This window comes from Berghia stephanieae, chromosome 2, assembly GCF_034508935.2.
Source record: "Berghia stephanieae isolate SIO BIC M18660-M18661 chromosome 2, UCSD_Bste_1.3, whole genome shotgun sequence".
Classification (NCBI taxonomy): domain Eukaryota; kingdom Metazoa; phylum Mollusca; class Gastropoda; order Nudibranchia; family Aeolidiidae; genus Berghia; species Berghia stephanieae.
Window position 1 is genome coordinate 17,587,685 of NC_088361.1, and position 25,316 is coordinate 17,613,000.

Sequence of the window (25,316 nt, forward strand, 5' to 3'; positions counted from 1 at the left end):
CAAAACATTTAATTTCACGAGTTCTAATTCATTTTTTTATTATTTTTTTTTTGTATTTTAATTTCGACCTTTCTGTGGGACCATGGACACTTTTGTGTCTGGTCCAAATCTTTCATTTATCTAGTCACTACGCTTTCAAAATATGGTTAACAGGTATGATAACTCCTTTTGGTGTTTAGTTACCTGGATCAACGTTGGAACATTTTCTGACAAATTTTTTAAAATACAAGTTCTTGAAAAATGAATAATTTGCTCTCGTTTTTCCTGTTTATGTATGGATTTTCCAAATTCATTAAGGGGTTTCCATGACCATCAGAATACTTTATGACAATAGAAACATCCATCATTTATACATTGTCTCTTGTACCCAGAATTATATTTTGAATGGTTTTCATTAATTTCGGGTAAACAGCCTTATGAAAGTTTTTTTTTCTATATACAAGAATTGAGAATAACAATTTACAAATCATAATTTATTGTTACCTGTGAGCTTGTGGGTTAGGTTACAAAAGAAAAATAAGATCTAACGTGAAACTTGTAAATACGGATGTTGTATCATTCTCTGGTGTAGCTAGTCATGCCATTTGAACAAAATCTCCTTCTTTTGGAGTTCAAAATAGCCATTATGTTTGTTTCCTTTCGATTTCATTTTTTATCAAACAAACTTCTTACTTTCGGTACCTCCTCTTGTGCAAAGTGCAAAGAAGAGTCGCGCTCTTGTGGGACATAGTGTGGTCTCCCCTAAAATTAATTTCCAATAATTTGGTAAAATGTCGGATTCTTTGCTGTCCAAGAAAAGTGTTTGTGTTATTACTGGACCAACTAAAGGTCTTGGTTTAAGCATCGCTAAGCAGTTATCAATTACCCTGCCCCAAGGCTCTCTGTTTATTTTGTTGTCAAGAAACGAACTTGCGCTTGAAAAAATTACTTCAGAAATAGCCAGCCAGGAAGGGATCCATGCAGTGTATGAAGTGTTTGACCAAGGATCTCCAGATCAAGATGTTTTTGACGGAATTCTACAGAAATGCTTAAAGAAAGCTGAGCAACAAATCGACATAAAATCGTTTGAGCAAGCAATTTTGGTCAATAATGCAGGATCGTTGGAGCCATTGGATTTTGCAAGAAATCTTGACAATGTAGAAACCGTGTCTAAATTCATGCAATGTAATTTAACTGGTTGTTGCGTGCTAACAGCCAAATTTCTTAAGGCCTTTGATTCTCCAATGACGAGGACAGTGATCAACATATCCTCACTGGCAGCTATTTCACCGATGAAAAGTTGGTCACTCTATTGCATGGGTAAGGACAAGGACAAGGAGTTGGTTTCTTTTTAATGATTTGATGTATTTTGAAATTGCGTCTTATCTATCAATCGCATTATTCACAGACATTGTTGATAATCACATCCTTTACTTTATTGCCAGTCGTTTCTATTTTTATTGCATTTTTTTTTCTTCCGAGATCTGATGCCAATGCTTTGACTTTGACTTAGGTAGTATAACGCCTATATTGATTCTATGCGTTTAGGTGAACTACTATCAACATCCACCAGCCAAATAACATACCAACACACAAATCCATGTGTAACCTTTAACGTTTATTATAACAAAATGATACCATCTACTAAGAACTGAGTGATGTCATCTTCGTCCCTTCTATAAATGCTGCTATTATTATTATTATTATATTATTATTATTATTATTATTATTATTATTATTATTATTATTAATATTATTATCATTATTATTATTACATTACCATTATTATTATTATTATTATTATTATTATTATTATTATTATTAGTATAGTAGTAGTAGTATTAATATTATTATTTTCATTATTAATATTATTATTATTATTATTTATTGTTATTATTATTATTATTATTATTATTATATTATTATTATTATTATTGTTAGTATTATTGTTAACATTATTATTATTATTATGATCATTCTTATTATTCTTATTCTTATTATTATTATTATTATTATTATTATTATTATTATTATTATTATTATTATTATTACATGTCTGAATATAGAAAGGCTGGCCAAAGTTTTATGCACAGACTTTATCAACATATTTTAATGTTTTAAGACATCACATCTGCACACATATCTGAGAATACAAAAAATGTAGTCATTCAAATTTAGTAGAGAGTGTTAGGGACTACCTGAAGGCTGAAGGCTGGGGTTATTAACTCACTGACTACCAAGGTTTTCAGAATTGCAAAGCTACTGACTGCCAAGGTTTTCAGAATTGCAAAGCCACTGACTGCCAAGGTTTACAGAATTACAAAGCCACTGACTGCCAAGGTTTACAGAATTACAAAACCACTGACTGCCAAGGTTTTCAGAATTGCAAAGCTACTGACTACCAAGGTTTACAGAATTACAAAACCACTGACTGCCAAGGTTTTCAGAATTGCAAAGCTACTGACTACCAAGGTTTACAGAATTACAAAACCACTGACTGCCAAGGTTTTCAGAATTACAAAGCCGCTGACTGCCAAGGTTTACAGAATTGCAAAGCCGCTGACTGCCAAGGTTTACAGAATTACAAAGCCACTGACTGCCAAGGTTTACAGAATTGCAAAGTCACTGACTGCCAAGGTCTACAGAATTGCAAAGCCGCTGACTGACAAGGTTTTCAGAATTTCAAAGCCACTGACTGCCAAGGTTCACAGAATTACAAAGCTGCTGACTGCCAAGGTTTACAGAATTGCAAAGCCGCTGACTGCCAAGGTTTACAGAATTGCAAAGCCACTGACTGCCAAGGTTTACAGAATTGCAAAGCCACTGACTGCCAAGGTTTACAGAATTACAAAGCCACTGACTGCCAAGGTTTACAGAATTGCAAAGCCACTGACTACCAAGGTTTTCAAAATTACAAAACCGCTGACTGCCAAGGTTTAGGCATGTTTTTAAAAAGTTCACCGTGTTCACAATTTTGATGTTAAAAAAACAGTTTACAGCAAACAAACCTGTTTGTGTTCTTTCAAATGATATCATTTGTATTGTTGCATTTTAATTCTGGATTGCACAGTAATATTTTGAAAAGGAGGCAATTTTATGCCAAAAACATAGAAAATTAAATTGGAGTCAATTGGAATAAAATAATAACCAATGGACGTTTCAGATACAAGACCTTCTACAGCTAAACATGAAAGAAAAAAAACCACATTATGTACAGAGGCAAAAATGCAGTGAACATTTGTATTTTAACAAATACTCACTGTCATTGGTCACTAGAACTCACAGCTTGAGGAAGAAGTCCCCACTGTGTGAGCAGAGAGATGGACAAATTCCCAAATCTTCAAGAGACCTTGATAAATAATAGTTGCGAAAGTCATTTTATATTTTAAAAATTGTTGTATTTTTAGACTTGGTTCATGTATACATAGCAAACTTGTTCCTCTCTAAGTTTGAGTAATCCCATTGCAAAGTACAAATATCAAGCTACACCGATTAGATTTAATGTTTGCAGTCTTGATGTTGCAATTTTGATGTTTATATTCATTATATCAATTATGTTTTTTTTCTGATCATGAAAAACAGAATTATAATTGAAATATCTTTCATTGCAATTTTTGGCTGTACTCAATAATAAAGATAAACATAGAGATCCAAAAAAGGATCATTTTACATATTTTCACTTTTTCTAAATGAATCTTATGAAAACTGGTTACATAAGAAAAGAAAAGATTTCTTCCAAAAATGAAAAATTAAATGAATTTAACCTTTCATTTCTTTTACAGTAAAGGCTGCCAGGGATATGCAAATGAAATTAATTGGACAAGAAGAAGAAAATATCCGCACTTTAAACTACGCTCCTGGACCTCTCCGTACTGAGATGTCAGAAACAGCTGCCTCTGCGACCAAGGATGAGACGCTGAGAAACTGGTTTATTGGTAATGATCATTTTTAGACAAAGCTTGTCGAATTACTTGACTAAAGTTACCAAGCACTTTGTAAAACATTTGAACACATTTAGTGGATATTGCGCTATATAAAAAGCTCAAGTATATAATATAAGGATTATCGCATATTTCTTATTGTATTCAACTTTATCTTCCGAGTGGGTGACAACAGGGCAGTATGAAGACAGGAGTCCATGTGTAGATTAGGCTTATAAGTCATTGAAAGTATAAGATGACCAGATTGATAGGTTGATTTACACACTGATAACACACTGCATGTATAGCTGCACATCTGTCCAGATAAAATCACAGCACTTCCGTGTAATTTGTTTTTGACTTTTTATACATTTTATCTGACCTCAGACCGGGGTACAAGTACAAGATCGGTCAAGAGTTTAAATCGGCATCTGAATTAAACAGTTTTCGACGGCCGACAATGAATGATATTTTACTACTGTATTTCTTTATTTCACTTGGTTATATACATGACTCTCGCTTTTCACTGATACCTCATACTGTTCTGAAGATTTGCTTAAAATGATTCATTTAAGTATGAAATATACTTCGAATATTATTCATCCAAGATTGCCAATTGTCCGTATATTTACGGAATTCAGTCTGTTATAAACCCTCAGTATATTTTCCAATCACCTGATGAATGGGAAAAAATAAGTACATGTCTTTTCATTGGAGTTCAGCACTCAGAAAGGGGTCGGTCAATGTGTTTGTGTAAATATTTGCCTCCTCACTTGGCAACCCCATTCATCATTTCACTATTTGTTTCAGAGATTGTGTCTGGTGAAAACAAGAATCTGGCATGGCAGTTTTATGCATCGCTTGTGGCCCCAAAAAATTGCTAAATATCACTGATTTCCTATCTCATTTTCTTCCCTTTTACTGATGCTGATATGACCTTACATTTGTTTGTAAGCGCCTTGAATTCCTTAAAAACAAACAAAGACGTTTCTCTTTCATGAACTAATTATGGGTTTTTAGGAAAATTAATCGCAAATTTTGCTGTTTTTAGCTTGCAAAATTTGGGGGTTTTTTTTGTTTTTTTGCAAAAACTGCCATGTCAGAAGAATGAATCAATATCTTTGATAAAGAGATATTCAATCAGAAAATATAAATTAAAGATAAACTTTACTGATTATCAGTTTAAAGGAATATTCAGACACAAGTTTTAGGTGTCCTTATCATGTCCATGGGAATTCCCCACTATTTGAGAATACCACTACGTCCTTGACATTGTACAAGGTTGCCAAATTTCTATATATTTACGGAATTCAGTATATTATAAACCCTCAGTATATTTTCCAATCACCTGATAATCTATAAAAAGGAAGTACATAATTCTTTTATACTGGACTTCACCACTTGGACAGGGGTTTGTCAATGTGTGGGTCAAAGTTCAGTCAATTTTGGCCTCCTGAATTGGCAACCCTAATTATAGTAAAACAAAGGAAATAAATCAAGTCACAGTTTAAAAAAAACAAAAAACAACATTGCAGTAAAACTTTGGGTCATTGAAACTGCTCTCTCCCACAGCTCCCTGTTTTTGATCCCTAAACTCCCTCTCAATAGGATTCAGTAGTCTGATGTCACGCCGCACGGCAACGGCGGCCATCTTGGTTCTAAACAAAGAAAATCATTACTTTATATTCTTCATGCTGGCTAGAACTTTTCATATGTCTTGTGATCAGAATGTGTAAAGGTCAAAACATGATCAAATTTATGTGTTTTTTCTCTGGAAACGCTTTTATGCTCGCCGGAGAAATATTTCATACGGGCGTCCGCCGTTGTTCCGATAGTTTAGAGCCAGTGTTACTAAGTTACCATGCGTCATTAGGAAGGAAGTGACGTTACGACTGTAGAAGAGTAATGATGTAATGATGAATCAGCCTTTGTAATGTAAATTGTTTATTTCAAAGGAATATTAACTCTGAAAAAAAAAAAACAACAATAAAAAATAAAAGTGTTTTTCTCCCATTACAACGGACAATATATCTAGGTACCCTGACCAGGCTTTGGTTTTGGGGGTTTTTGTGATAAGCTTTTTTTGGGTCAGTTAGTTGGATGAAAGGACTTACCTATAGTCACATAATTTTGTTTTTTCCCTGCATAATTATGCGCATGATTTAAATCATTTTTTAAAATAATTCATCAGTGTCAGATTTATTGAGACAAACTCAGAGTGTTGATATACAGTGGAATCTTGTTAAAGCTAACACCGCTGGACCAGAAAGATTGGTTTGACTTTAAACAAGCTTGACATTATCCATTATCATGGAATAAACTTATATAAAGAACAGAAAATTTGGGACCAGCAGGTGTTGACTTAATGCGGATTCCATTGTACCGACACATTTTCATTATTTAACCCTATTTTTGCTCATGTTTTTATATTTTCAGAGACCAGAAAGGAAAATAAACTTCTGGAGAGTGACGACTCGGCCAAGAAACTGCTCAAAATTCTCTCTGACAATTCATTTGAAAATGGGGACCATATTGATTACTATGATGTCTGATGTCTGGATGAGTGTTGTAATTTATGTATGTGTTAAAATTGATTATAGATGTTTGATGTCTGTACTAATGTAGGGGCGATTGTTATGATCTATGTATGTGTTAAAATTGATTATAGATGTTTGATGTCTGTACTAATGTAGGGGCGATTGTTATGATCTATGTATGTGTTAAAATGGATTATAGATGTTTGATGTCTGTGCTAATGTAGGGGCGATTGTTATGATCTATGTATGTGTTAAAATTGATTAGAGATGTTTGATGTCTGTACTAATGTGAGGATGACTGTTGTGACCTATGTACTGTTCACTCTGAATAATCGCAACACCTTGGGATCAGCAAAAATGTTTCAATTAACCGAAGTTGAGTTTCCTGTTCACATTTGCAACATTTTACAAGTATAAGGTAAAATCAAACCAGTTGTTGCAGACATTGTTCCTAGCCTGAGACTGAGAAATTTGATTGAAACAAAAACCATATGGCAGCCCTGTATAGATTTTGTCAAGCAAAAGCAACTTTGAAGCAAGCCGACATCTTATTCAGATTGGATTAACTTTCACTCTTTTGTTCACACCATTTGTAATTAGCCATAATGAGATACTCCAAGCTCTCACCAGACCCATTGGTCACAATGCACAGTTGTCAATCCAAATGCAAAGGATCTTTACAGCTGTCATTGTCTACCTGTAGTTAAGACTATACCCACCCCCCTCGCCTCCTATTTAATGGCCACAAATGACCTCACAAACCCATACTGCAAAGCCCTGCTCTCTTTTGTCTCTAATAGGATGGTGACACACTACTGTAGCGTTAAACCCGGCCCGCTCTCGATTCTTCAACCTGTTATGATGTCACAGATGACAAAAATTTAATCATAAGCTTTTGTTTTGTTTTGTTTTGTTTTTTAATTGCCACTTTTTGAGGTCAAAAATTTGTTGCGGTTAACTGAAGTTTGTTGCAATTAACCAATGACTTTTTATATAGAATTAATTCCATTTCTTGGGAAATGTTGCGATTAACTGAGTTGCAATTATCCGGAGTGGACTGTGTGTGTTAAAATTGGTTATACAGTGACTGTTTTACAGTAAAATTCCACAGTGTCACTTATTCCAATTTAAATTAATTGGTCGATGTTGATATTTTGTAATTCCATTTACTGATTTCTTTACTGCTAAATTGTCTCATGTTTTTCTTTACTGCTGAACTGTCTCGTGTTTTAATCTCATGATTTGATGCATGATATTTTAGGATTTATTCTCTTCCCAGATCACGTTGGTTTGTTTTCAATGTACCTTTGAAGACCAGCTGGAATAATAACAAGATCAACAACAAGCACCAATAGTTTGGATGTTTAAATTATTTTTCTAAAATTTACATCTTTCATCTGTTTGAATTGGCAAATCAAGGGTTTTTTTTCCCATTTGGACTTATTTTTGGTCAATCTGGCCACATCATCTTCATTATCCAGTATTCTATGGTTTCTGTATTTATAAGATAGTTGAGGATGGATTCTCTTTATTAGGGACCAGCCTGGAACCAGGTTTTTTTTCACAGATTTAATTTTGTGCTAAGAATTAAATCGATAAAGACAAAGTGTGAAAATTGAGATGAAATTTTTATTTTCATTGAGATTAATAGAAATTGTTCATTTAGGTTGGAAAAAAACTGAAAATGTCGTCATTTGAACTGAGGCAGTTTTGTTTTTGGTTTTTATTATCATGATTATTATTATTATTATTATTATTATTATTATTATTATTATTGTTAGGACTATTATTATTATTATTGTTAGTACTATTATTATTACTATTATTATTATTATCATTATTATTATTATTATTATTATTATTATTATTATATATTATTATTAATATTATTATTATTATTATTATTATTATTATTATTATTATTATTATTATTAGCATTATTATTGTTTTTAATTGAAGATATACCTCTATGAGGGAATTATATTCCAGAATATATACTCAGATCACTGGAGCACCAATTTGATTTTGTTTTTTTAAAATGAGATGGTTGCCCTTCAGGTTACAAATATGACATGTCAAATGCCATGATAGTGTCAAGTAGGCTTTAGTAGTATCTATCATGTGATTTACTCTTAACATTATTTATTGTCCTTATATTTTGTTATTGTTTGTTTTGATAAAGACATGGTTGTGATGGCCGAATGATGCTTCAAGTTTGGCAACTTGGTGGGGTCCTTTGATTTCCCATAGTGGGCAGAGAGGTACATACTGTGTCTTCTATCCCCCTATATCTGTTTTCCAACTTGCTTTCTGTCCTTGTCTTGTAATGAGATTACTTGGTTTTGTCCTGGCCCTGACCGGATACCCTTGGTGAGAGGGAAACACTCAAATGTATAGTTAGTTTTGGGAGATGATATTTTTTCCTTGTAAATCATCTCTCTGTTATATAATGTATTATGTTTTGTTTACATATTATATATGATTTGTAAACATTTGAGTGTATTCCTCTTAGTGGGGGCCTGTGCTTGTGACTGGATAAGACTTTTAGGTGATCTCAAACTAAGTACTTCGATAGTTTGCTCTTGGAATCTACATCTGTTCCCTATTTGATCCAATTCTCCTTTGTCTTGCTTTTTCTTGAGTACTTTAATTGTAATTCTAGAACTTATTACTATCTCATTTTCTTCCTTTTTACTGGCGCTGATATGACCTAAATGTGTTGCAAGCGCCGTATAACCCTTTAAAAAAAAACAAAAAAACTATACCCCTGATCTGCTTTCCTTTTCCCATTTTGCTCATCGTTCTGAATGGACATTGCTCAGGATTTTTCCTCATCTTAACGGGGATCCTTCACTGAGAAGGAGGCAGTTAAATGTATATTTCCTTTTTTTTGAAAGATGATACATTTTTGTACTATTACTTGTAAATCATCTCTCTGTTGTGCACTTTTAAAGTTTTTAGTTTTGAATTTATTGTTCTTTTTAATGATTAATGTAATGATTGTAATTTAATTTGAATGTTTCCTTCATAGCCAGGATTCTGTGCTTGTTCCTGGATGTGGATTTGAAACAATGTAAAAATATTCATATTGATCGATTACTCATGGAATCTTCCGTTCCCAATTTTTTCTTTGGAGCTTTTATCTCTGAAATGCTCTAAAAGTGTTGTGAGCGCCAAAAAACCCTTAAAAACGAAAACAAAAGTTTGGCAAAGGCGTACGGGACTGTTCAAAAGGAAGATGTTTTCTCTTCTGAATAGAAGTACAGTTGACTCCACTTAATCGCACACCCTCGCGAGTTCAGGTTAGTGTGTCAATTAAGTGGATTGAACTGTATGTCCAACCTATTATAAATATCTGTTAGTCAATCAATGCCTCTTTGTATGAATAGTGATATGAGTTTTGTTTTGTTTTTTACATTCCTATGAGAGCAATGTCAGTTCATGTTACACATTTGTTTATGTTTCCAAAATTCATTTCAGTTATAGGGTTTTTCATTAGGTCAACTGACCTATTTGACCCTAAGATGTTGTTATGTTAGTTCTGAGACCCGTGGCAAGTTTGCATTTTCACACACTCTGTAATTCAAATCATTCTAATCATGTATTTTATATTTTTGTTATTGTTTAATGGCACAGCAGATGACCTGGTTATGAATGTGCGTTATGCAAAAGCTGGTTATTATTATTATTATTATTATTATTATTATTATTATTATTGTTATTTATTATTATTATTATTATATTATTATTATTATTATTATTATTATTATTATTATTATTATTATTATTATTATTATTATTGAATTATTATTTTGCGTGTGGAAATTCATCACTTTTTTATGCGACCACCATAATCTAATGATTTGATAATATGAAATACATTTGTTGGAATTTAAATTTGAAATGTTTTATCACCTTAGACTGTCTTTTTATATACTATATATTTCTAATAGCCATTTTACACATTACTATAATGATGGCTTCTGTCGCAAACTGTTCAATGCCAAAAATGTGTCTGGGTGGGGATCCTACCTCCCATAGCGGGCAGGGAGGTACTTGCTGTGTCTTCTATCTCCTCTTATCTGTTTTCCAATTGCTTTCTGTCTTTGTCTTGGAATGAGATTGCTTGGTTTTGTCCTGACCTTGGACGGAGTCCTTGCTGAGAGGGAAACAGTCGAATGTATAGTTATAGTTTTGGGAGATGATATTTTTTTCCTTGTAAATCATCTCTCTGTTATGTACTGTTACTCTTTTCATTTTTAACATATGATTTGTAAACATTTGAGTGTATTCCTCTTCGTGGGGACCTGTGCTTGTGTCTGGATGAGACTTTTAGGTGATCACAAACTAAGTACTTTGACGTTGTGCTCTTGGAATCTACATCTGTTCCCGATTTGAACCAATTCCCCTTTGTCTCACCTTTTCTTTTGTGCTTTAATTGTAATTCTAGAACTTTTTACTATCCCATTTTCTTCCTTTTTACTGGCACTTATATGACCTTAATGTGTTGCAAGCGCCGTAAAACCCTTAAAAACAAACAAAACAAACAAAAATGTGTAGGTTTAAAAAATTTTAGGTCAAGATTCCTGTTCAACCAAAGACACATCACATCTATAAATAGCCCATTCCATTCCAGATTGTTACAGCTACCATAGTTGTAAACAAGTTTTCCACTCACTATCTTTAACCCTCCAGTGCTCAGGCTCAGAACCCGGAGGTTTAAATTTTTTTAAAACTGAACAAAGGCGGTTAATGGAATAGAATGGCAGGAACTTTTATCAAATTTAGAAAATAAAAATACATTAAGTGATTGAAACAAAATAGGGCAAATGTGCCCAACTTGGAACATGGGTCAAATTTGTCCAACTGGGAAGTTCAGAAAGTCTGACTTGTTACTGGTGATGGTAAAGCTTTAAACAATTTCTGTCTTTGTTTTTGCACAGATGAAACTTGCACTTTCTGCATAGCACATTCTGCTTTTGAGCACTTCCTTTAAACTTACACAAATGTCTACCATCTTGTGCAGCTCCCTCGTTTCTCAGCTTCAATTCATGATGTGTGCAAATGCATGGAAATATAATGGCAGAATTTTCATCCATTTTGCAGTTGCATGACCAGCTCTTAAGTTGTTTCAATAAAAGGCGGTCTAAAATATTGCGCACTTTGTTTTTTCACAAGGACTTGTCTATGTGGGTCTGTAACAGCATTTCAAATAAACCTGACAGACTGACAGCTTCAACAAGAAGGAAGCTATGAGTCTTCAGTCTACCATGCTTGCAGTTGGGGAATTGCTTTTCTTGAATCAATGCGAGATGTGCTTCATTTGAAACATCATTTTGGAGAAGTACAATACATTCAATACAGACCAAAGCATTGAGTTTCTTACAAAATATCCTCTGACATATGCAGTGACATTCTCTAGTTGATATACGTCATTTATTCTGCATGATTTGACTTGGTTGACTACATACGGCAGTTCATTGTTGGTTGTTAACAATCTCTTTTGATCTCAATCTGCTACAGTTTTTCTTCTCTGCTTTTGTTTTGGCTCTTTATGCTGATCATCAGATTCCTGACCTCCCATAATGGGCAGAGGGGTACATACTGTGTCTTCTATCCCCTTAGCTACCTCATTTGCATAAGCACTGAAGGACATCTGTCACTTTTTAAGAATATGGTCATAAAGAGAATAGATACGATTATATAGAATTATTCATACGACTATAATGATTTCACTAATCTGAATTGTAAAACAAACTGCTGACCTCCATCGTAAAATCAAATATCGAATATCCCTTGTTTCATAGCCTTGAGATTTTTGATGAATTCCATGATTTGTAGTAGATATCTGTCACCTTCTACAAGAAATAAATTTTGGATGAAAATATCCAATGAAAATGCAATATTTTGACATGTGACAAAACCGGCCATGTCCATTAAACCGTTGGATTTTCCCAAATTGAACAGTTCGCTGCCAGAACCATCAAGATACAGTTTTGACCTCATTCATCAACGACTTGCAATTGTATTTGCATATGTATGTTACTAAGTCACCCAAACCATTGACGTCATCAACTGTTTATTATTATTATTATTATTATTACTATTACATCCATTTATGATTTTTATTATCAATTTACCTTGGCCAGCGATAATGTTCCTGATTGTAATTTATACAGATTTAATTGATTTATGTGTACACATGTTTGGTGGACAAGATCCTAGATGAAAATTTGTCAAAGAAAATTTTTTTATTTAATCGGAAATCGATAGACAATGTATTATGCTATCAAACTGAACCACATGACATTTGTAATGATGAAACTGCTATTTTCAGTTGATACAGATTTTTTTCCCTCAAATTCAGATTTATTTTTTTTAAAGGAGAATAGATTTTATTTGTTTCCTGTATCTGATCTGTCATTCCATTAAAACAACTCACATGTCATTTCATTGAAACGATTCACATTACAATATACACAGGTTTGTGTTCGATGATGTAAAATGACTCCAATTTCAATTTAAGCAGAACAAGAATCAACACCCAGAGTTTTGAGTGGTAGATAGTCAGATTTGATTCATCGTTTGTATTTGTTTTTACCTCATGAAAGCAGCTCAATAAATTGAATTGTTGTAGTCAAATAGAGAGGAATCTAGTCAAATGATTTGAATGTTCACATAGAAGGGGGCTGGGTGGGGTTCCTGACCTCCCATAGTGGGCAGGGGGGGGGGGGGGGTACATACTTTGTCTTCTATCCCCTTATATCTGTTTTTCAACATGCTTTCTGTCTTTGTCTTGGAATGAGATTTCTTGGTTTTGTCCTTGCCCTGGCCGGAGTCCTAGCTGGGAGGGAAACAGTCAAATGCATAGTTATTGTTTTGGGAGATGATATTTTTTTCCTTGTAAATCATCTCTCTGTTATGTATTATTATATTTGTTATTTTGAAATTATAATGTAGCATTTGAGTGTATTCCTCTTTGTTGGATTTTGTGCTTGTATCCGGATGAGACTTATAGGTGATCTCAAACTAAGTACATTGGTGGTATACTCTTGGAATCTACATCTGATCCATATTTGTTCCCAGTTCCCCTTTGTCTAACTTTCTCTTGGGTGCTTTAATTGTAGTTCTAGAACTTTTTACTATCCCATTTTCTTCCTTTTTACTGGCGCTGATATAACCTAAATGTGTTGCAAGCGCCGTAAAACCATTAAAAACAAAAACAAACAAAACATAGAAGGGGTTTGTGTCTAAGTGTCCGGCAGTCGGGAGGCAATATATATTGGGCAAATAAGCTGAATGACACATAGGCGAAATGCTTCATGAATGGGATACTCAAAGCTTTAGTGTTCTTATTTGACTCTGAGTGGGATGTTCATATCAGTTATAGTTATATATATGGTACTTGACTCTGAGTGGGATGTTCATATCAGTTATAGTTATAGATATGGTACTTGACTCTGAGTGGAATGCCCATATCAGTTATAGTTATACTGGGTGGGGTTCCTACCTCCCATAGCGGGCAGGGAGGTACTTGATGTGTCTTCTATCCCCTCTTATCTGTTTTTCAATTGCTTTCTGTCTTTGTCTTGGAGTGAGATTGCTTGGTTTTGTCCTGACCTTGGTCGAAGTCCTTGGCTGAGAGGGAAACAGTCGAATGTGTAGTTATAGTTTTGGGAGATGATATTTTTTTCCTTGTAAATCATCTCTCTGTTATGTACTGTTACTCTTTTCATTTTTAACATATGATTTGTAAACATTTGAGTGTGTTCCTCGTAGTGGGGATCTGTGCTTGTGTCTGGATGAGACTTTTAGGTGATCTCAAACTAAGTACTTTGATGGTATGCTCTTGGAATCTACATCTTTTTCCTATTTGAACCAATTCCCCTTTGTCTTACCTTTTCTTGTGTGCTTTTTAATTGTAATTCTAGAACTTTTTACTATCCCGTTTTCTTCCTTTTTACTGGCGCTGATATGACCTTATGTGTTGCGAGCGCCGTAAAACCCTTAAAAACAAAAACAAACAAGTTATAGTTATAGATATGGTACTTGACTCTGAGTGGGATGTTCATATCAGTTATAGTTATAGATATGGTACTTGACTCTGAGTGGGATGCTCATATCAGTTATAGTTATAGATTTGGTACTTGACTCTGAGTGGAATGCCTATATCAGTTATAGTTATATATATGGTACTTGACTCTGAGTGGAATGCCCATATCAGTTATAGTTATAGATATGGTACTTGACTCTGAGTGGGATGCTCATATCAGTTATAGTTATAGATTTGGTACTTGACTCTGAGTGGAATGCCTATATCAGTTATAGTTATAGATATGGTACTTGACTTTGAGTGGGATGCTCATATAAGTTATAGTTATAGATATGGTACTTGACTCTGAGTGGGATGCTCATATAAGTTATAGTTATAGATATGTTACTTGACTTTGAGTGGGATGCTCATATAAGTTATAGTTATAGATATGGTACTTGACTCTGAGTGGGATGCTCATATAAGTTATAGTTATAGATATGTTACTTGACTCTGATCGGGATGCCCATATTGGTTATAGTTAGTTATAGATTTGGTTGGGTAAGAAGTTTTCATTTCTCTGAAAACATAAAAATATAGATTGTGGTTGAAGATTTATTTTTAAAGACCACATAAATGTATTCATTTTTTCCCCATTTAGCCATTATATCTATACAGATAACAAGACAGGCCTTTGTTATATCTTACTAAACTTGTTTTGTTTGTAAGGGTTTTACGGCGCTTGCAACACATTTAGGTCATATCAGCGCCAGTAAAAAGGAAGGAAGAAAATGGGATAGTAAAAAGTTCTAGAATTACAATTAAAGCACAAAAGAAAAGATAAGACAAAGGGGAATTGGTTCAAATAGGGAACATGTAGATTCCAAGAGCACACCGTCAAAGTACTTAGTTTGAGATCACCTAAAAGTCTCATCCAGACACAAGCACAGGTCCCAACTAAGAGGAATACACTCAAATATTTACCAATCATATAATATGTAAACTAAACATAATACAATGCATAACAGAGAGATAATTTACAAGGAAAAAAATATCATCTCCCAAAACTATAACTAAAAATTCGACTGTTTCCCTCCCAGCCAAGGAACTCCGGCCAGGGTCAGGACAAAACTAAGTAATCTCATTCCAAGACAATGACAGGAAACAATTGGAAAACGGGTATGGGGGGATAGAAGACACAGCATGTACCTCCCTGCCCACTATGGGAGGTCAGGACAGAAGACACAGCATGTACCTCCCTGCCCACTATGGGAGGTCAGGACAGAAGACACAGCATGTACCTCCCTGCCCACTATGGGAGGTCAGGACAGAAGACACAGCATGTACCTCCCTGCCCACTATGGGAGGTCAGGACAGAAGACACAGCATGTACCTCCCTGCCCACTATGGGAGGTCAGAACAGAAGACACGGCATGTACCTCCCTGCCCACTATGGGAGGCCAGGATAGAAGACACAGCATGTACCTCCCTGCCCACTATGGGAGGCCAGGATAGAAGACACAGCATGTACCTCCCTGCCCACTATGGTAGGTCAGGATCCCCACCCAGTCTTACTAAACTTTGTCAATAAAATAAGCAATGTCATGCACTTTGGAAACAGTGACCGGGTGATTGTCAGTTATTTATTGAATTATTTTTTAATTTACCAAATGACATGGCAAATATGGACTTTCTCCCACAAACAGATACAATATCTAGTCCTGATCTGCTGACAAACACAAGTACGTACGTACGTAATGCATTCAGGGGTGTCAGATGCTTTAATTGTTATTCTCGAACTTTTTACTATCCCATTTTCTTCTTTTTTTACTGGCACTGTGATACGATATGATGCGTTGCAAGTCATTGCAAGCGCGTAAAACCCTCAAAAACAAACAAAAAAAAAAAAGATTGGTGGGTAGGAGTAAAAAGAGACATTCTCAATAATCGGATATAACGCTTAGACAATGTGGCCATCAATTACGAAAAAAGGGCATACAAGCGAATTGAGATCACTCGATTTGGCATTACGAGTTATTATTAATATATCTTTATTGTCCCCAAAAAAGTGGCAATTTGTCATTTGGTTACACATTTATAACAATTCAATATTGACATAGACACACTCACACAAGATGCACACTAGTAACATAGTAGTTATCGTAAAAAAAAAAAAGTTACAAATTTAACCAATAAAAATTGTGTCACACGGCAAATGACGAAGACGGTTATGAAGACTAAGGCAGTGGACACAATCTTGTGGAATTTCATAATCCTAAACCATGCTGTCAGAAAAATACACGCACACACACACACAAACACCGGTTACTTGTATAATGGAGCAAATTGAAAGTAAAAGAGAAGAAGGGGAATAGACTAGAAAACATGTGAACAATTAGAACCAGTTACAGTTACAGATAATTCAAGTGATTTTTAGTTCCTCGAAAAATCAAGGGAAGCTACTCATACATTCTACCACAATTGCCTATTATTAATGAGTAGCTTCCCTTATACCATTAGGGAAAAGATGAAACGATCAAAATGGCATTGGTGTTTGTCATGTGGCAGCTGTGAGGACAAAGGACATGGTGAAGACTTGCCTTGGAACTAGAAGACCTCACCAGAAATTGACAGACGTTGTTGCTTCAAGATCCAGAATGTTTAGTTCCACACCGGAACTGTTTTTTCAGGTGAAACTGGAGTTTTTTACATTTCTGTCATCTGTCGTAATCACGTTTGTGAAACTTTTTGTGGTCTCAGCTGGGTACAGGGTTAATCCTGCTGGGATCTACTTTTCTGAATACCTCGCATTCCCAAACCTTTTGTGGTTCAGTGGTAAGACACTGGGCGTCCACTAGGTGTCTATTTTGGGTCTTGCTGTGAGTAGCACCAAGTTGGGTTCATGAACAAGGTTCTTTACTCACATTTTCTCCATAAACATGAGTGTAAAATTATAGAACAGTAACTATAAGTAAAAAAATGGGGGGGGGGGGGGGGGGCCCAATAGCTCAGTTGGTAGAGCACTCGATTCACACGCAAAGGGACCGAGGTCGCTCCCAGATGCAGCCAAGATTTTTTTGTCAACCCAACAGTGATTGGGTAGTTGGGTCTGTTAGATCTGGTGGAAAGTATTTTGAAATTGACTGGCATCCTATCCAAAGGATAGCACCGTGATAAACTCTGGCTCCATGGGCCTCAGGGCCCCTAAGAACTACTTATAGTAAAAGGGTGATCTCTATCAGAAAACAACAACCTTAAAATTGGTCCTTAAAGGAGTCCAGTCTTGTTTTACATTTTATCTGTTGACTTTTGGCGTGCGACCTCGTATAATAACATATAGATATGTTTTTAAGGGTTTTATAGCGCAGGCGCCACATTTAGGTTATGTGGTCTTGAGATATGACACTCGCTTTTGGATCAGATGGTCCTGTGTTTGATCCTCGCTCAGTGCATAGTTGAGTCCTTGGAAAAAGCTCTTTACTCACATTCTCTAGCCAGTCAGGTGAAAAATGAGTACCTGTCCGTTAACAGCGTTGTCTCTGTCTGTCCGAAAAAGATTTTCATATCACCTTATAGGCGTCATGCCTCATTCTACATGTTTTGCGTAGCTGTAGCTGTTGCTGTAATGTGCTTTGAGCCTGTTTAGTGGATATTGCGCTAAATAAAAGCTCAAGTTTTTGTTGTTTTTTTTTGGGTTTTTTTTTTTTGGGGGGGGGGGGGGGGGGGTTAGGTCATATCAGCAATAGTATAAAGGAAGAGAATGGGAAAGTCAAAGAATTCCCGTTTACAATTAAAGCACTTCAAGTAAAAATGAGACAAAGGTTTGTTTTGTTGATTATAAGGGTTTTACGGCGCTTGCAACACATTAAGGTCATACCAGTGCCAGTAAAAAGGATGAAAATGGGTTAGTAGAAAGTTCTAGAATCATAATTTAAGAACCCAAGTAAAGGGAAGACAAAGGGGAATTGTTCAAATAGGAAACAGATGTAGATTCCAAGAGCAAACTATCAAAGTACTTAGTTTGAGATCACCTAAAACTAAAAGTTTCATCCAGACACAAGCACAGGTCCCCACTAAGAGGAATACACTCAAATGTTTACAAATCATATATAATATGTAAACAAAATATAACACAATGCAAAACATAACAGAGATGATTGACAAGGGAAAAAAATATCATCTCCTAAAACTATAACTATAAATTTGACTGTTTCCCTCTCAGCCAGGCTATCCGGTCAGGGCCAGGGTAAAACCAAGTAATCTCATTCCAAGACAAAGACAGAAAGCATGTTGAAAAACAGATACAGACCTGCCAACTTGAAATGTTAAAAATTCGTAGTTTTCAGAGGGAAGAAATGGAAGCCACTATAAATAACTTTATAAATTAATAGTTTACCTTTATCAGTATTAAATATGCCTTCAAAACCCTGAAAAGATGCTTTATGGCACCAACGTTTTATTTTTAACACATTGTATTGAAGCAAAAAAGTCTTTATTTCTGTTGTTGAAGTCAAAAATTCGTATTTTTACGATTTTTTCGTAGTAGTTGGCATGTCTGCAGATATAGGGGGATAGAAGACACATTAAGTGACCTTTCTGCCCCCTATGGGAGGTTGAAAAAAAAAACCCCACCCAGTGTCCAACCATGACGTAGAATTAAAATAAAACACAAACAGGAAATGGTTCCACTAAAAAATGATGTATTTTTATAACTTCCATTTTTTTTACAATAGGCATAAGACCACGTGACCAGGGATGATTGGGGAGGGGGGGGGGATGTAAAATAAAAGGAAAACTGCTATGACATTTTCTATGACCACATCACAGAAAGGTAAAGGAAGACCAAAGAAAAATTCTACATACTGACCAAAATATCATTTACTACATACAACAAAGTCCATCCACTGTCATGTGACTTGTGTTGATATTGACAAAGGGAGACAATCCTTCAACTGCAACTGTGAACATTTGACACGGGTTGATTTTGATTTAGGGATTTAATAATAATAATAATAATAATAATAATAATAATAATAATAATAATAATAATAATAATAATAATAACAATAATCTTTATTGTCCAAATAGGCAATTATTGTTAGGTTACAGCTCTTGTAATAGGGGGGGGGGGGGAAGTAATTAAAATAGTAGTAATAATGATGATAATAATACTGAAATAATGATGATAATAATAATAAAATAATAAGAATAATAATAATCATCATCATCAGCATGGTAATTGTAATACACTTCAACAGTTATGACGTCAGTTCCCTTGTAATGACGCATGGTAACTTAGTAACTGGCTCTAAACTATCAGAACAATGCCCTTATGAAATATTTCTCCGACGAGCATAAAAGCGCATCCAGAGGAGAAAAAAAAACATAAATCTGATCATGTTTTGACTTTTACACATTCTGATCACAAGACATATGAAAAGTTCTAGCCAGCATGAAAAATTAAAAGTACCGATCTCTTTGTTTAGAACCATGACGGCCGCCGTTGCTGGGCGACGTGACATCAGACTATTGAATCCAATTATGTAGCACATTGTGAAGTCCAATACTGTTAAGTAATCTTTCAACCAGTGTTTGACGCACGTCACATCCTGTCATGAGGTCAGCGTTTTGGTTCACAAAGATTGTCTTTACACATAACAATAACTATCCACCCACCATAGGTGTCCACAGACACTGGTTTGATTGTGCGTGTTCATACATAAATACCGTGTATTATATACATTGATAAACATTGAATAATTATGATTAAAAGCCTTTCATTAATCCTAGATAAATAAATTTTTTGTTTGTTTGTTGCTTTAGGTCTCTTCCAACACAATTGAGGTTATATGAGAGACCGCTGAAACAAAAAAACATGCAATCTAACAAAAATAGTACAAATGTAAATCAAAATCATAACCTAAAGATATCATAAGCTAAATTATAAATAACCAAGAACAAACAGGCAGAAGATTTACAGAAAAAAAAATATCCCCTGTCAAAAATACAATCACAAACCAAAGAAGCAGGATAGGCTAGTAAAGAGAAGAAGAAACGACATCACTATCGGATCGTACACCCATGCGAACATCATAGGTATAAATTTACAAAGCTACAAGAATGTTGATTCCAAATAAGTGCGTAATCACTCTGTACACAATATAAACATGTATGTTTTTAGGAGTTAAATGACCAAAAAAAAAAGGAACATTTCCTGTCATATTTGTAGGTGGTAGACATAGAACCAATTGAATTTATTTATTTATTCTTTAAAAAAGTAAGTAAAATTGAAAAAGAATGGATCAACAATCTTCATGTCTTTATGCCACTGGATGAATTACATTATTGTTGTCGTGTCACCTCATAGAACATAATAGTTACCCTAATTTACATTAAAAAAAAAAAAAATTCTGTATTCTCATCATGTAAAAGTTGTTGATGATATGATAGTGATCTTTTCTTTTTAACGATACATGTATATTGCATGCCATGAACAATGAGCACCCAGAGCTTTATTTGTATGGGGCAGGCGCTATTGTAAATAAATTACATTATTATTATTATTATTATTATTATTATTATTATTATTATTATTATTATTATTATTATTATTATTATGTTTAGCAAAGAATCGCTTTTGTTTTTAGGGGTTTTACAGCGATTGAAACGCCTGTAGGTCATTTCAGCACCAGTAAAAAGGGGGATGATAGGGGGAAAGTTGTACATCTGAAGTTTTTGTTTTTAAGGGTTTTTACTTCGGGACAGAGGATGGAATAGATCTAACAATAACCTTCAACGGAACATTCAAGTGTATTTTTGTAACATCACATCATATATCATATATTATAAATATTCTCATACAACATGCTATATTTGACGAATTGCCAAGACAAAAAGGCACTTTCTATCAAATCAACCGAAAAGATAGAAAAATAAATTCAGCACATTAGACACAAATTTTGTAGTTGCATAAAATATACAATTTGTAAAACAGTCTGAGTCATGACTTACAATGACACAAGAAGTCAGCATGGTTATTTATAGCATGGTTATTTATAGCATGGTTATTTATAGCAAGGTTATTTATAGCATGGTTATTTATAGCACTGTTCATTACAGGAGCAAAGAGAATAAATGCTGCATAGTCTAAGTCTAAGCATAAAATTGAGCAATCTTGTTTTTATAACAGTAAACGCCGAATTCCAACACGCTCTGCAATACGACACAGTTTGGCAGGGTGACTGACTCAATGTGTTGTTTACCTCCCTTGTTCATCAGATTTTGGCACACTCGGATTTGTTTTTGTGTTTTTTTAAGGATTTTACGGTGCTTGCGACACATTAAGGTCATATCAGTGCCAGTAAAAAGGAAGAAAATGGGATAGTAAACATTTTGTTTTGTTTTTTAAGGGTTTTACGGCACTTGCGACACATTTAAAGAAAATGGGATCATTAAAAGTTCTAGAATTACAATTAAAGCACCCAAGAAAAGGTAAGACAAAGGGGAATTTGTTCAAATAGGAAACAGATGTAGATTCCAAGATCACACTATCATTGTGCATAGTTTGAGATCACCTAAAAGTCTCATCCAGACACAAGCACAGGTCCCAACTAAGAGGAACACACTCAAATGTTTACAAATCATAAAATATTCAGACCAACAAATATAACAATACAGTGCACTCTGGATACGTCGACGTTGCCTAAGTCGATTTTTACCCAAGTCGATTTTTTTTCTTGGTCCCTCCCCCTTCTTCCTATATAACATTAGTAAAAAAAAAAAAACTCCACATAAGTCGATGTCGCTTAAGTCGATGTTATTATCACTCATGACTACAATAAAATCACAAATAAACAAGTATTTCCATTGCTTCAAAAAGCTACCAGTAAGAATTTTCAGTGGTTAAGAATATCCGCGCACGATTGGCGTACATCGATGTGATGTAGGTGCTTTGCCTGACGTCCGTGTTCAATGTACATAAGCAATATTGAATAACTTTAATTTCTCCATCTCAAATGTTACATTGTCGCAACTTCAAGTTCAAGATTATTTTTGGTTCTAATCCCAGGCCATCCTATGTAATGGCCCTCTTAATTAGTATCAATTTTATCAAGAATTCAAGTCAAGTCTACAACTACAATGGCAAACCTGTCACGGAAAAGGAAGATTCGATGCATTTGCAAAGTCTGGCATGCGACAGAAAATCATCGCATAGGAAATTGGCATAGGTACCAGCTAATTCTGTCTCGAGGATTTACAAGAAGCATGACCTTGACCTAGAGGCTCCTACCCTTCCGCTTTTCGCGGAATAGTTTCACCTAATTGGTATACATTCGACATTCAAGGCAAAAATTCCGCTTTTCACCTTTCCAATTGAGGAAAATTAAAAATTAAAAATCTCTAGTGAAAAAAACGTGAGCTATGGCTTATTTTGTCAGCATCTCCCATGGTCAATCAACAAACACTTTGTGTGTCTGATTAGTCCCTTCAAAGTGTGTGCTGCTGATGTCGGATAATATTATATTATGTTTGGGAGGGGGGTTGACCAAAGTATTATTATTATAGTGACTCCAATTTGTGAGGTCAATGACCTTGGTAATATTATATGTTGGCTTCATTCGGTAATAATATTATTGAGTATGGTCAGGTTCTTTCCTTATTTAATTTTAGCCCTGTGTACGCAGTGGCGGTTCTAGCCTATTTACAGTGGTTGGGCAAAGATGATCCGGTCATATATCTATATATATATATATATATATATATATATATATATATATATATATATATATATATATATATATATATATATATATATATATTATATATATATATTATTTATATTTTTTTTAATTATAATTTTTTTTTTCACCTTTAAAAAAAATATTTCAACCACAAATAATCACATTCACAATGAAATGACAATACCAGTAGATTTTAATTATTCCAAACGTAATCAAAAAATAATCACGAAAGAGAATACAACTAAAAACTAAAGCGACGAGACATAATGCGACAACACCTTGACAATAGAAGTCCATTTCGTTCACTCGAAAAATTAAAGAGATGCTTTAATCCCTCAACGGCGAGATTAATATTTCTGTTACATTACTGGTTTTCAGTAGTATGTAGTAACCTTAAAGTTTTCATCGAGAAGCAACAACAGCGATATGACTCGAGTTTCATTCAGAGCTGAAATTGCATCATTTTTACTGCTGTCTTGGTGGTTAGAATGATTGTGCCGGTGGTGGTAGTGGTTGGAATAGTGGTAGCGGTGGTGGTGGTGGTGGAGGAGGAGGAGGAAGACGAGGCGGTGAGGGAGGATGTAATTATGATAGTGGTTTTGGTGGTGCTGTTGGTTAGAATGATAGTTGTGGAGACGATTGTTGTACTTGTTGTTAATATTGTTGTTGTTGTTGTTGTTGTTAATGATGATGATGATGATGATGATGATGATGATGATGATGATGATGATGATGATGATGATGACAACCACGATGTCGTCGACAATGATGGTTACCACCATACGATATTACAAAGTTTATTTAATCTTAGGCTTTCGCCAATAATTCACACAATACAATTAAGACAAAAGAATGTTATCAATCTCTCCTCATGCATTCGTTATACTATCACAATAACGACCGTGTTATCTTTACTCCTTCCCAATGCTATCTATACAAGAGTGCTATGCTCCTTCCCCAACCAATCCCTAGCTTCCCGCCTCTTCGTCGCGAACTATCTTATGTATGTATTAGCTTCAGGACGGGCAAGTACGGAATCTGCCCACCCTTCCTTTAAACGTCTTTATTTCCTCTATAACTTAGAATTCAACTCTCTCCTTACTCAGAAGAGTATTTCTCGTATACTAATTCAATTGTTGAGAAAACCAAAATGGTGGTTGTATTAATATTTATTTAGTCGTGACTTTTGAATAAAATGTTTTGTTTTATTAGAGGAAATACAATAGAAAATTACATTGTTTTGCAAAATTATTTAGTCTGGCAATAAAAATACAGCGGTAATTACTTTAAGAATAATAAAAAAAAAGAACTAACAAATTAATTTGTTAAAAACAAAAACAAAAAAACAACAAAAAACAAATAAGAAAACAATTTAAATAAATGAGTTTTGAGAAGTACTTAAAGAAAACGAGAAAAAAAAAAAGAAATAATTTAAATGGATAAACAAATATATAAAAACACAAATTAATACTAAATTGATATAATATTAGTAAGTTAATAAATTTAATTCAATACTGGAACCTTCCCAAAGTCATTACATCAATGGTACCAGCACAAGTAAGGCAATAAATAAGAAAAAGTTCGTTTGCCAAAAGCTCTATTCAGTGTTCACTGGTTATTAAGGTGGGCTCATTTGAATTAGCCCGACCTAGTACTAGAGAGGCCAGACAGCAAAAATCGGAGTTAGTTCACCGTCAGGCGACGTGACGATGAGATGACGATGTGGGCGGAGTGGAGTGGTTGGGGAGGGGAGGGGGGGGGGTTGATAAAAAGAACAGGAGCGTATCCTGGTTTATGCATTACGGGGTGCATGGTCATTCGCAATCTATCAAAAATACACACAAATTGATTTCAGTACGAAGTATCAAGTTTAAGTAGTAACTTTTGAAATTATCTAATTTAGATTAGATTATTTCGGACCTGGTAATACAGCTTATAACTTGAAAAAAACAGGCTGGTATTTGCCCACCCTGCCCATTATTACCAGCCGTCCCTGTGTGTACGTGTGTGTGTGTGTGTGCGTGTACCGGCACTCGCGTTTGTTTGATTAGGTGGGGGGGGGGGGGGGGGAGGAGGAGGTCCTGACAAGGTTAAATCCATCCATTCA

At 34.6% G+C, this 25,316-nt stretch overlaps 1 protein-coding gene across 2 annotated transcripts; it reads left to right on the top strand.

Annotated features, from left to right (window-relative positions):
• Positions 1–665: 665 nt before the first annotated feature.
• On the top strand, positions 666–8,212 carry LOC144964413 (sepiapterin reductase-like). Of its 2 annotated transcripts, XM_078898636.1 has the most exons (4): positions 666–1,299; positions 3,762–3,914; positions 6,336–6,476; positions 7,716–8,212. In XM_078898636.1, exons 1-3 carry the CDS (start codon positions 771–773, stop codon positions 6,449–6,451), a joined length of 798 nt encoding a protein of 265 aa, XP_078754762.1. In that variant the 5' UTR covers positions 666–770; the 3' UTR covers positions 6,452–6,476; positions 7,716–8,212. The 2 variants fall into 2 exon arrangements, with proteins under 2 accessions (XP_078754762.1, XP_078754761.1); XM_078898635.1 differs by having other exon boundaries at positions 6,336–8,212.
• Positions 8,213–25,316: the final 17,104 nt, after the last annotated feature.

Bases quoted from the DNA above. Each gene is read 5' to 3' on its own strand.
- LOC144964413 (XM_078898635.1), top strand. From the start codon at position 771: ATGTCGGATTCTTTGCTGTCCAAGAAAAGTGTTTGTGTTATTACTGGA. The intron at 1,300-3,761 runs GTAAGGACAAGG...TTTCTTTTACAG, and splicing joins TTGGTCACTCTATTGCATGG to TAAAGGCTGCCAGGGATATG. The intron at 3,915-6,335 runs GTAATGATCATT...TTATATTTTCAG, and splicing joins GCTGAGAAACTGGTTTATTG to AGACCAGAAAGGAAAATAAA.